Raw genomic sequence first — 13,530 nt, forward strand, 5'->3', positions numbered from 1 at the left:
ATTCCTCCTTGTTTTAAGATCCAAGGAGTTTAAATCTGTGTTCACCAGGGAATTGGTGAAGCCTCCCAAGGCAACCCAGGGAAGGGAAAGTAATTAAGCTTAGAAGGGTCCATGCAGGTCCCCCACATTTGTACTCTAAAGTTCAAAGTGGGGAAAAAACCTTGAGAACTGTAATGGAAACACTACTGTCTGAAGTATGCAGGGAACTAGATACTACCCACTGATGCCATAGATGGGGAAAGAGGGCATAGGCTGCCTTGTCCCATCACAAAACCTGTGTCAACAGTGGGAGAGGGGGTTGCTTTGGGATATGAATGGTTTTGCGTGCCAGTAATACATTTTAATGTTTTTTAGAAGGTCTCTCTCTGTCTATATTATATGCATACGACAATAATTTAGTTAAAGTAAAATAGGTTTTCAAAATGTTTAAGAAGCTTCATTTAAAATTAAATTAAATTAAAATGCTGATCTTACGCTGCTGCTGCGCTCGGTCCGCTGCCAGCCTGGGGTTCCATTCACCTAAGCCGGCAGCAGGCTGAGTGGGACCAGCAACCGGGACCCCGGCTGGCAAGGGGCAAGCAGCCAGAACCTGGGGGGAGGGGGGGGGTGCAGGAGCTCCCATTTAGTGCTCAGGTTGGGGGTAGGGATGTGGGGGGTGCAAGTGTCAGGGCATGGGGTGTTTGTGGGCTGATAGAGGTGATTGCTGGGTTTGGCTTAGAACAGCCTCATTTTTGATCTTGTCCTGTCGCTGATATGGAGCAGCTGAAGAAGCCAACAAGAATCTAAAATGTCAATCTGGTGTTCTCCAGCCTTCCTTGATGCCCATGTTTCACTTCCGTTCAATAGCACTGGTTTAATCAGGGTTCTATAATTTCCCATTTCCCAGCAAGCTTGATGTCCCAACATCCCTACAGAGACTTCTGAAGGGCTGAAACATTTGTCATTTACTCGATTCCGTTTTTACTGTATTTGTAATACCTAAAGACAGTACTCTCTTTCTGTAGAACTCCTGGTACTGAATGCTGGTGTTATGTATGCTAAATGTACACACTTTTGGAATGGCGCAACTTAGATAAATACTAATGATGATATTTGATATTAAAAGGCCCTGGTCTCGATTTCTCTCTACACTGCTGTACAAGAAGCAGCAGAAATACAGTAAAAGGTTTGTTGTGGCTTCTTGAGGACTGAAATAGTTTGGGCTTTGGTTTTGCTGGAAGCTCGCATTGTACCACAATGAAACAACTGGAATGAGCATTAAGTGTCAGTGAATGCTGCTGGTGTCTCTTTTATTGAGAGTGGAAATTTTCTTGATCCATTTGAGGCTTCTTTCTGGCAAATGGATTAAGATATAGCTCTCCACAAAGGCAGGAACTTTCCAAGTGGTAAGGTAAGTTCCTAAATGACAATATACCTGAAATAAATAATATTAGACAAACAGCAAGTTGCCATACAACAACTCTGTAAGTCTTCAGCCTTTCTCATTTATTCAAATAATGAGCTGTTTGGTTTTTTTTGCATCTTAATCTACTTCCCAGCAGGAAGAAACTGAACCACAGAAATTGAACATAACTATTAGATTATTCAGTCTTTCCCCCCTCACCCACCATCAATTGAAGTGTGCTGTTTAAGGTACACTTATCAGTTTAAATCCAGTTTAAGTTTTTAAAAATTTTACTTTATTTAGATTTTTTTCAATTGTGCCTACTGAATTCTCCACATGCACTAAAAAGATTACATTTTGAATTAATTATCAAAATGTATCAATACGATAGCAGAAAAATAGACCTCCCAAAAAATCTGCCCAACCCCAGAATTAATTCCACCACATCATTCATCAGTTCCCTAATCAATCCTAAACCTCTGAAAAGTCTGGGGAGACAAATGAATCTCACTGCATGTACTGAGGTCACTACATCTGGACTGTCGTGGACTAGGAGGGCAGGAAAGGGGAACATAAATTTCAAATCAGAAGAATCAGAAGACCCTTCACACCAAAAATGACCTGCTCCCAGGCCACTCCCATTTAAACCAGGAGACACTTTAGCTCAAAATATTCAGATGATCACAACTGCTGCTTTATCACAGAGAGAAAGAAAGGCAGTTTCTCAAGTAGATAGGACTCAAAACTTTTAGGACTTCATATGTCAAATTAACACTGCAGTCATGACCTAAGCACACATGGGGAGCTTATAGCCTCAGGAGCCAAAAACCTGCATGGATGGTGTCTTTAAAGAATGCACTTTGAGTGAAATCCTATTTAATAGGCAAAGTGCCACAGTCTGTAGTAGCTGTAGTAGCTGCAGTTTCCAAATGGTGTGAGGATGTAGCCCTATTAAACAATGCAGTAAATGTAGTTTTGAGGTGACAAAGTCACAGACAGCCTTGATGAGGTCCATATCTCTTCACCATCAAAAAAAAAAATACAGGAGGCAACCTTCTTATGAAGTACAATTGATAAAAGTATGCTTGGCAGACTACTCGGAAGCAGCCGGATATCCAACAGCTACCCTAGATTATAAACCCAAGCAAGAAACAGTGGCATAAACCCTCACTCAGCATGCCAATATATTTTTTGCCATTTTCTCCCGTTTCTTCCATCTTGTAAGTATTAGCTCAGTTCATGGAGGACAGGTCCATCAATGGCTATTAGCCTACATGGTCAAGGACATAACCCCATGCTCTGGGTGACCCTAAACCTCTGACTGCCAGAAGGTGGGACTGGACAAGATGGAAAGGATCACTCAATAATTGCCCTGTTCTGTTCATTTCCTCTGAAGCATCTGGAACTGGCCACTGTCAGAAGGCAGATGGACTAGATGGACAATTGTCCTGACACAGTATAGTCATTCTTATGTCTATTCTTGTAACATTAAATGAAAGCACATGGTCAAGTGTTCAAGGGCTACATAAATGGTCTCAATATAGAGGTATTTCTCAGTATCCAGTCTCCTTTTAACTTCAGAATCCATCTTGTTGTTGCTTCTCTTATCTTGTGTAGCAATTTCATAACATTATTTTGTATTTTTATGGGTTTAAAAGTGTTCACTATAGGTAATGCAAAGATTGTTTGGTACCAAACTGCCTCTGCCATTCCCTTTTCCCAAGAAGAACTGTACCATGGTTGAGTCTTTATTTTACTCTCTCTGATTTATTTGGAGAGATCTGGACAGAAAAGTAAACTGGATCGTCTTCCTTCCCCCAAACAGTTTGCTTCATTTTACCATGCTGTTCTTAAAATTCTTTCCCAGTCTTTTACCTCTGACAAAACTATGTAAGGTATCTCCATCTTCCATCTGCACAACATTACAGAGGGAAGAAATATTTCTATGTACAACAAATCCTTCTAAATCTAAATAAAAAGACACAGCTAGTCACTTTTCATCAGAGACAAGACGATCTGGATTCCCTACCTTTAGGAATCTCTAGAATCCTAAGGATATGGGATCTAAACAGATTTTCTAAATGTTCTGAACAGTGTTCTATAACAAAATGTTATAAAGGCACTACAAGAGTTTCCCAATTACTTAGAAATATAGGTCCCTAATTATTTGTAAGAGATGCTATTCCAGCTAAAATATGTGCTGCAAAACTATTACTGGCCTATTCAAGATTATAAAAAGGTAAATAAAATGCAATTTCTGGTTAAAGGTACAGAAGGCTAGTTGCATAATAATGGCTACTCATATCTGGAACATTAGGAATTATAACATTAGGTCAAGTGAAATAATTCTTAAAAGAGAAACCTACTATTATCATGAAAGTAAAATACAGGCTGTTGTACTATAGATTTTTATGTTTTAGCTTTTGAGAACTGTTGACATTTTGAAACCTCATTGAAATTTATATCATAATCTGAAACAGACTAGAAATTTCATAATAAACTCAACACTGATTTAACAATAAACTTTTTAGGATTTCCTTTGTACTCACCAGGGGCTCTGCCATGATGATGCGAATTTTGCGCTCAGCCTGAGTTGTAAAGTTAACAAATAAGCTCTTCAGGACATATTCGCCTGGTTTACTGTCTGGGTCAACACTGATGGGCAACATAGCTGGAGGTCCCTTTTCCCTTTGTGTGCCAGAAACAGGAGGAACTGGTGGTTTGATGTATCCGTTACCAACTGGAGAGGCTGAAATGTACAAGAAATATGTTTACTTTTGGCAACACCTGCATGTATTAGTTTTCTAAGACTATTCCAGTGTCTTATCAGTGAAACAAAACAACAGATTAGATAATACTTAGTCCTGCCCTGAGTTCAGGGGACTCGACTAGATGACCTCTCGAGGTCCCTTCCAGTTCTATGATTCTATGATCATCAGGCCAACATATTATGTAAAAATAAATATTGAAAGTAAGTTGTGTACTTGTTGAACAAAAATGTGAAAGTTTATACTAGGTGCTAATGTCTATACATGATCTAGACTGTCACAAGAAACTGTAGATGACATCTTATATCTTATGACTGGGTACAGTTTACTTTTCATTTTCCACTCTGTACAGTCTTTTACATGATGAGACCTGCCATCACTCAGCACTCTTAATAACGCTCCAGTTTCTCATCATCTTATCTTCCATATAAGATCACTTTTGCTCAGTTGTCAACTATTCTCTTTATTGTTATTCATAATGCTCAACTCCCACAGACATCAGGAGTATAACTATTTGTGTGTGTGTTAAAAACAGAATATAGAGTGCCTGATTTTCCTCTCATTTGTAAATCAGGAATAAGTCCAGTGAGTTTCACCAGTATAAACCATATGCGAAAAGAGTCAGAATCCAAATATCTTCTCTGATACTGGACATCTATTATTTTATCAGTTTACCTGAAAGGACAAAACACTTTTGTTTTATTAACATTATTTATCAACCTCATAAGCATGATGACAATGTGCATTGTATTTAGCTCTGCTTCTGTTTCTTATAACAAACCAGAAGAGAAATAAAAACAAATGCCAATACTGTTTTTCTATGCATGAGAACCCTAAACTTAAATTCCCAAACTTATTCCAGAAGAGGCTTAGTCCTCTATGGGGAAAAAGTGACATGTTGATCTTGTGGTGTGATGCATCCTCTGCTGTTCACTTTCCAGTTGGTATAAGAAGTGGTATTATGAGCAGCTCTTGGAGCAGATCACCTGCCACACCTGCTGCAATTCATCAGAATACATTTGAGAAGCTCTGGAGGTGGGGGCAGAGAGATTAAAAAATGATAATATATACAAGGCTGATTTCACTTCCCAATCTTGCTACAATCATAAGAGAAAAACACCAAAAAGCACATGCATTGCTTTTGTGTGCATCTTACCAGGTTAGAAAAAAAATGAGAACTGCAAACACAGAAGTAGATTTTTCAGATACTCAGTGATGGATACCACACTTCTAAGAATAGAATCTGGCTCTTAGCATTCTATACCATATGCTCTTCTGGGACAAATTTGGTATCTTCTGCTGAAAGTTATTTTCAAATATTAACCATCTGAGTTTACTATAAAAAGAGATGATATTTATATGCTTAACATCCTGTTTCTACAAGGTGCTAAGCATCTTCAACTCCCAGTAATTTCAATGACATTTGAGGATGCACTGGACCTAGCAGGCTGTGCTCAGAACCTTGCAGAATTAGGCCCAACATTTTAGCACTGAAAATGATGGAAACTGCATTGCAGAACAGGGAACATTTTAAAAAGATCATTATATCATGTATATGCTAGCTAGACCAAAGTAAATTTACTCTTTTGTGTATGACAGAATAGCCATTACTCTTAAAAGGTGTCAAATATCCAATCCTTATTGTTATGCAGTGGGAATAACCCTCTTAATTAACAAGATATGAGATCACATACAGCTCTAGTACAGCTATCACCAATTATTTTCTCCATCTAGCTTAATTTTCCATAAAGCTTACATTGATTATTGACTGTTAAAACATAATAATGATAATTAAGCTATGCTGGGAATGTGATATTGTGCAAATAACAAATCATAAATAGAGGACTTCTACATTTTTGATACAAAATTGTTTCTAAAAAAGAAGTGCCTCATTTACTTCAGCTATTCTAAACAACAACAGACTTCATAGTATATTAAGAGAACAATTGGCAAAGAGTATAACTACAAATTCCTCTCCCATCATCATTTAGTATGGTATTATGAGGTATTATGAAGAATAATGGGATGCAACCAAAAAAGGGAAAAATTATATTTAATATCAAATCTATTAGATGATGGAAGTGTCTCCCAAGATACGTATAGAACCTCTGTCACTTGAGTCCTTTAGCAATGGATGAAACACTTTTAGTAAAGCTCTTTTCTGCAAAGATATTATGTAAAATAACATTGGGGTTCCAGGTTTATTGTGGCAATTTCTGACATTAAAGTTGTTTAGTTTACAAGTAAAATGATCATTTTCTAACTGCCAGGTTCACATATTCAATCTCAGGACTGAAAGGCAACATCATCACCATTAAGAAGATTTGACAACGCAAATTCTATCCTAATTTATACCTGTGCAACTAGTGTATGCAATTTCTGCCTTTTGTTGCATCTGTGTGGCATACTGTGTCAAATATTTGCATAGTAAAAGAGTAAAAAAATGTGACCCGGCAATTGAAACTTCATCAACAACTCTGCTGCTGATCTGTGAGCCAGAACGGAACCCATAGTGTTGGCTCTGTAATGCTGATCTTAGTAAAATAAATGAGAACTTACATTTGTCACTACAGTCAACAGACGGTACTGTTTACACAAGGGAGTGGATCTGCACAGTTACTTTTCACTGTAGAAACATATTTTAAGAATATATTGTAGGGACAAGTTTTGCACTTGCAGAAGGACAGACAAAATGGAGCAAAAACTTTTTACTACTAATTACTATAGTCAAAATTTTCAAAGCTGGTTGCCTGTTAGCATCTTAAAAATATATTTAGGTCCCTAAATTAAGGAGGTCTGATTTTCATAAGTGCTGAATACATGCAAACATCCAGTTTTAAAAATTTTGTCTTCTGATTTGTAAGAAACACTGAAAGACATTTGAATCCTGTACACTATGTAGTAAGTTTTGAAGGATCTATATATGCAATGAAAAAACTGTCTTACATACAAAAAAATAGATTAACAGAATATAAAGGTTTTAAAGCCAAGCAGTCAACATTTAGGAAATGCCAGAATTAAGGTAGCCAGTGTAACCTTAATGTGATCCCCTTGCACTTATGCATGATGATATAGCCATTAATTACACGACCACATACTATCCTACTAAGATACTATGATGACAGCATCATAGAAAATCCTATGGAAAATTAATTCTGTAGTAGGTACAGGATTTGAGTGGTATGCAGTAAATAATGCAAAGGGAAACATAATAAATGATAAAGATAAAACAAAATGTTTAATTAGCATTGAGTCAGCACCCTCCATCCTATGCACACCATAGGGTATAGTCCTGTGGAAAAAATAGTATGTGATCACATAATTTTAGATTGTATTAAAATGCATAGACACCAGGGGGTTGATTGCAGGTTGCATGGGCAACCTTAATTTTGACATTTCCTAACTTTTGAATGCTTAACTTTGCAAACTTAATGTTTAACATAGGTCTTTTTGGTTTTTATTTTTCACACACAGATGCACGCGTGCACACACACACAAAACACTTGCCCCTGAAAATCTGTGCAAGATATCACTCTTATCAGATGATCCCAAAAATATCTCCAACATTTCAAACGCAATTCTAGTCTAATTTTGCTAGAGAATCACCCCAATTAAGCAACTAGTTTTGCTTGGTATCTTGAGTTATTGCTTAAATTCTATCATACCTGCAACCAATGGTACCCAGAAACATTAATCCTTCCCTACAGAACACTTTCACTTAGACCAGGTTATAACAGCATAGCATTTTCTTTAAATGTGAGAAAGAAATATTATAGACATTGCAATGAAATATCCACATACAGGGGCAGCTCTAGGGATTTTGCCACCCCAAGCACGGCAGGCAGGCTGCCTCCAGGGGTTTGCCTGCGGAGGGTCCACTGGTCCTGCGGCTTCAGCAGACCCGCGGGAGGTCTGCCGAAGCCGCGGGACCAGCAGACCCTCCGCAGGCATGCCTGTGGGAGGTCCACCGAAGCCGTGGGACCAGCGGACCCTCCGCAGGCACGCCTGCGGGAGGTCCACCGAAGCCGCGGGACCAGCAGACCCTCCGCAGGCACGCCTGCGGGAGGTCCACCGAAGCCGTGGGACCAGCGGACCCTCCGCAGGCACGCCTGCGGGAGGTCCACCGAAGCCGTGGGACCAGCGGACCCTCCGCAGGCACGCCTGCGGGAGGTCCACCGAAGCCGCGNGGGAGGTCCACCGAAGCCGCGGGACCAGCAGACCCTCCGCAGGCAAGCCGCCAAGGGCAGCCTGCCTGCCGCCCTTGCGGCGCTGGCAGAGCGCCCCCTGCAGCTTGCCACCCCAAGAATGCGCTTGACATGCTGGGGCCTGGAGCCGCCCCTGTCCACGTATCCTTCTGATCCTATGCCATTACTGAAAACTGGATAACTGCATTAAAATGTATGTTATATCACTGCTAATTCTTTTCATGTTGTAAATAATTTGCTTTTGTGATGTGATAAACAATTACTATAGTAAGAGTTCTAAGAAAGCACAGTAGTTTTAATACATACATATGCAGTAAGCTGATGAAAAGTGAGGAGTACATAACTAAATTATGCCATTCCCTCTGTACTTCTTGTACATTATATTACAGAAACGTTTCTTCAAACTCAAAGATCAAGCAAAACAACAGAAAAATCAACCTAGTATGTGCAAGTTAAAAACTTGCAACATAGTGGGTACAATTTTAGCAAAACACTGTTAGTGACTTCTCATTATCTTTAACAGGAAAAAGAATACATTATTTTATTTAACTTTAGAGAGCCAGATTTTGAATCTAACACCATGCAGGCTAATGAGACACACTAAAACACAAAGTCTCAATGTTTTTATACCTACCAAGCTCCTTTATAAAACTGATCACACTGAATCTTCTCCAACAGGTTACTGTAATATCCATGAGCCTGAAAATAACTGAGAAGTTCCAATTCTCAAAACTGTTTTCTTGCTAAAACTAAGAAAAAAATTACTTGGTTCATGATCCTGTTTCACACTTTCACTATATGTCCTTCTTCAGTATCAAGGCAAGCATTTCATTTAGGTTTTTTGTTGCTGTTGGGGTTTTTTTTTTAAATAGGCAAGTGCTGAAGTTAGAGCAGGCCTCCCGATCGGATCAGGCTTTCCATAACCAAAGGGGTAATTTTTAGCTTCAGCATATGATGATGACCTACAACTTGCAGAGTGGCTGCATGTCTATATTTATCCAAAAGTACATACTATACTGACAGATTAGTGAAACTACTTCAAGCACTCCAAGAACATGAGACTGGCTAATGCAGTTCAGCATAAACAAACCATGTATACCAAATATATGAATTAGCACACAGTTCAAGCTGAAGGCATTTAGTAAAGAAATGTTAAGGATACAGATAACAGGATGGGTGATAAAACCTTTGTTTTGTAACGAAGGTCTTTTGGCCACAAGTACAAACAGTTTACATTCCTTGAGACAAAACCAACACAGTATCCTTTTTCCATGTCAGAGAGCCAGTGAGAAACCACACATCCTTAAAGACAATTACACAGTGAACATCTACTGGAATAACTTCTAAGGAAATGTGTTTGGTTTTAAAACTATAATTATAATATTAAAAAAGACACACAGTATAAACTAAATTGTTAAGAACTTAATTTATAAGGTCAAGTACATAGCAGCAAGGTTGGCAAAAGGAAGCTTTTATGCTCTTTGAAAAAAAACCCTTCCAGATCAGTGACAGACTGTCAGGCAAGGAAAATAAAATTCAAGGCTTAAAAACAAACTAAAAATGTAATAGATTGATCTTATTTTAGCCATAGGAACTGGTCAGAGACAATAAGTTTGTACAGACACAAAACTAAGATTTTTATATATTTTTGTTAATGTAAATACTGCATTACTTTGCATCATTAATTTACATCGTTTTCAGGAATAAAAAAGGCCTTATCAATGCAAATCTAAAATTAATAATGACATGTGATACACTTAACTAACCATTTAAACAATGTGTCTATCATATGAAGAAAACATACCTAAAGCACTATTTAAAAATCCACACGATGTTATATTGACCAAGACTGCTGAAGTTGAGTCTTATAGTATTACTCTCAACCCTATGGGTTTTTTGTTTTGTTTTCTGCAGATTTATCCTTAATGGGTGAAATTCACCCTTGGAAAGAGGGCCAACACAAGTTCTATGCACCAGGTAATGTCACACTTTGAGGGACTAAGTGGAATTTATGTGCTGTAAAGGCCTTGGCCTTAACCTCTGCACAAGAATCAATTTCACCCCATATGAATATTTGTTTGTAGATTAAATTTGGCATTTGCTTTAAATATTTTTATAATACAGGGGCAATCTGGCAGCAGCAGGTTCTGCTAAATGCAAAATCGCCATTTGCATCCTGAATTCATTGTATGTCGTCAATATGTATTCAAAAGGTAATTTCATACCTCTTGTTCCTTAGGAGAGTACATTCTGCAATCTGAAATGCAATGGGTTTTCAGTGTTAGAGAAAGGAAATGATGTCCATATTGTATGTGCTTTTGGCTGACACACAAAGCAGCTTCCACACAGACCTTAGAAGATGTTACATGTCATACCTACCTACTTGTTTGCATTCCTTTCAGTGAATGGTGTTAAATGATATTCTGGTAAGCGGGGAGGGGTGCATTCATCCCCTATCCTTATCTACTCAAGTGTTTATGATCTTATTCTGGGCCAATTATCTTTCTTGACAGGGAGGACTGGACATGGGGCTCCATAATCCATCAAAATCTCTCCTGGTTCAGCCACAGGAATCACTAGAGAATGTGAATTGGTGTTTTCCCCCAGATCCTTTTGGCCTCAGACTGAGATGGACTCAGTGTTAAAATCTCATCCACAGCACAGTAGTACATTAGATAAAATGTTGTACAATGGTTGTAGCAGAGGACAGGACATCAGGAGTTCCTAGTTCTTCTCCAGCCACTTAACCTCTCTTTAGATCAGTTTTCCAATTTCAAACCTTTTGTAGTTCATAGAACAGATACATCTTTTTATCATCTCTAGTTGTTTAAACAAAGTGTTATTAACATTTTTCATATACCTTTGTTTTTAATTAAATAGAAGAGACTATTTTGGATTAAAAATTTGCATCTTAATTCCATTTTTGCTCAGCATAGAAAAAATATTTAAAGACTATAATAGTTTGTTCTCTTTGCTGACAAATTCTATTATTGATGTAGGTGGCTCAAATAGAAATTGCTGTTTCAAAGTACAATTAGCATAGTAAAGCATGAAGTGAGTCTCACAGGAAAAATTTCATGAAGTTACATACACAAATGCAAAAAAATCCCCCAATATTAGCTTTGTTAACTTTTTACAGTCTTTCCTTTCCTATCTTAGGGCTGGTCTACACTACGCGGTTAGGTCGAATTTAGCCGCATTAGATCGATTTTATAAACAATGCAGCTACACAACCAACCCTATTCCGTCAACCTAAAGAGCTCTTAAAACCAACTGCTGTACTCTTCCCCGACGAGGGGAGTAGAACTAAAAGCAACCTTCTTGGGTCGAATTTGGGGTAGTGCAGACGCAGTGTTGTGCAAGTTTATGGTATTGGCCTCCGGGAGCTATCCCAGATTGCTCCAAAGTGACTGCTCTGGACAGCACTTTCAACTCCGAATCACTAGCCAAGTACACAGGAAAAGTCCTGGGAACTTTTGAATTTCATTTCCGGTTTGGTCAGCGTGGCAAGCTCAGCAATACAGCTGACCACGGAGTCCCAGAATCGCAAACGCGCTCCAGCATGGAGTGAACAGGAGACACTGGATCTGATTGCTGTATGGGAAGAACAATCTATGGAGGCAGAACTCTGATCAAAGAGAAGAAATGCTGATATATATGCCAAAATCCCACAGGGCATGGTGGAGAAGGGCTACAACAGAGACACACAGCAGTGCCACGTGAAAGTTAAGGAGCTCAGGCAAGCCTAGTACAAGACAAAGGAGGCAACCGGTTGCTCTGGGTCAGAACCCCATACATGCCACTTCTATGATCAGCTGCATGCCATTTTAGGAGGGGGAATCCTATCCCACTGGGTCCATGGACACCTGCAAGGGGGGAGTCTCATGCAACATGAAGAAGGATTTTGTGGATGAGGAAGAGTAGTAGGAGGAGAATGTGCAGCAGGTGAGCAGAGAATCTGTTCCCCCTGGCAGCCAGGACCTTTTCATCACCCCAGAGCTAATACCCTCCCAAGGTGGGTTCCCGGACCCTGATGGAGGAGAAGGCACCTTTGGTGAATGAACATTTGTAACTATACTACAGGGGTTAACAGCAATAGTGTTTAATGTTTGATTTGCCCTGAAGAATTGGGATGCATTCGCAGCCAGTACAGCTATTGGAAAAGTCTGTTAACGTGTTTGGGGATGGAGCGGGAATCCTCCAGGGACATCTTCATGAAGCTCTCCTGGAGGTACTCTGAAAGCCTTTGCAGAAGTTTTCTCGGGAGAGCTGCCTTATTTCTTTCTCCACAGTAGGAAACTTTACCACTCCAAGCCAGTAGCAAGTAGTCTGGAATCATTGCAGCACAAAGCATGGCAGCGAATGGTCCTGGGTTTTGGTCACATTCATGCAACATTCAGTCTTCATCTTTTTGGGTCAGCCTCAGGAGAGTGATATAATTCATGGTCACCTGGTTGAAATAGGAGAAGTTTTGTAAGGGAACAGTAATCCCCTCTGTTTGCTGATCACCGACACATTAGACCCCAAGCATGCTTGGCTGTTTGCACTTGGCTAAAAGGGATCATCCCGGAGAATAGCCATGTGGTGGGGGGAGGGGTGTGCTGCACATGCACCCCAAAACCACAGCCCCTCCTTCTAAACAGTAAACCCAACTGGCATTGCTTGCTATGGGAAAGGAGGGTGCTGCAGTTTAAAACCATTCCCACATGTTATGAAGGCAGAAGAAGCCAACCCCACATACCCTTTGGTTTTCCATGGCTGCCTGGAAACCAAATTCTGTGGTCCAGCCATGTGTGATGTGTCACTATACTGTCAGGCGCTTAATATAAAAGGCAAAAATGCGACCTTGTACTTAAAGCACATGCGCTGTCTGCTGTGAATTGCTTGATTCTCTGTGAAAGAGTCTCCCTTTTGTTCTTAAATTTTACTCTCCCTTTTTATCCCCCTTGCAAGTACAAATGTTTCTATGCTCCTCATATCAACTCCATCCCTGAGGTTATCGCAGATCAGAAGGCAAAAAAAATGCACTTGTGACGACATGTTTTCCGAGCTCATGCTGTCCTCCTGCACTGATAGGGCACAGCTGAATGCATGGAGGCATTTGGTGGCAGAGGCCAGGAAAGCATTCAGTGAGCATGATCAGAACATGCAGGAGGAGATGCTGAGGCTATTG

At 39.6% G+C, this 13,530-nt stretch overlaps 1 protein-coding gene across 2 annotated transcripts in view; it reads right to left on the bottom strand.

Moving 5' to 3' along the window:
- The window catches only part of FRY (FRY microtubule binding protein), a 343,127-nt gene that overhangs the window by 263,514 nt on the left and 66,083 nt on the right, over positions 1 to 13,530 (bottom strand). For both annotated transcript variants that reach the window (XM_075061648.1, XM_032795968.2), the window contains exon 2: positions 3,934 to 4,133. In XM_075061648.1, the coding sequence (XP_074917749.1) occupies positions 3,934 to 4,133 (200 nt within the window). The remainder of the gene's footprint in view (positions 1 to 3,933; positions 4,134 to 13,530) is intronic.

Source organism: Chelonoidis abingdonii, chromosome 1, assembly GCF_003597395.2.
Source record: "Chelonoidis abingdonii isolate Lonesome George chromosome 1, CheloAbing_2.0, whole genome shotgun sequence".
NCBI lineage: Eukaryota > Metazoa > Chordata > Testudines > Testudinidae > Chelonoidis > Chelonoidis abingdonii.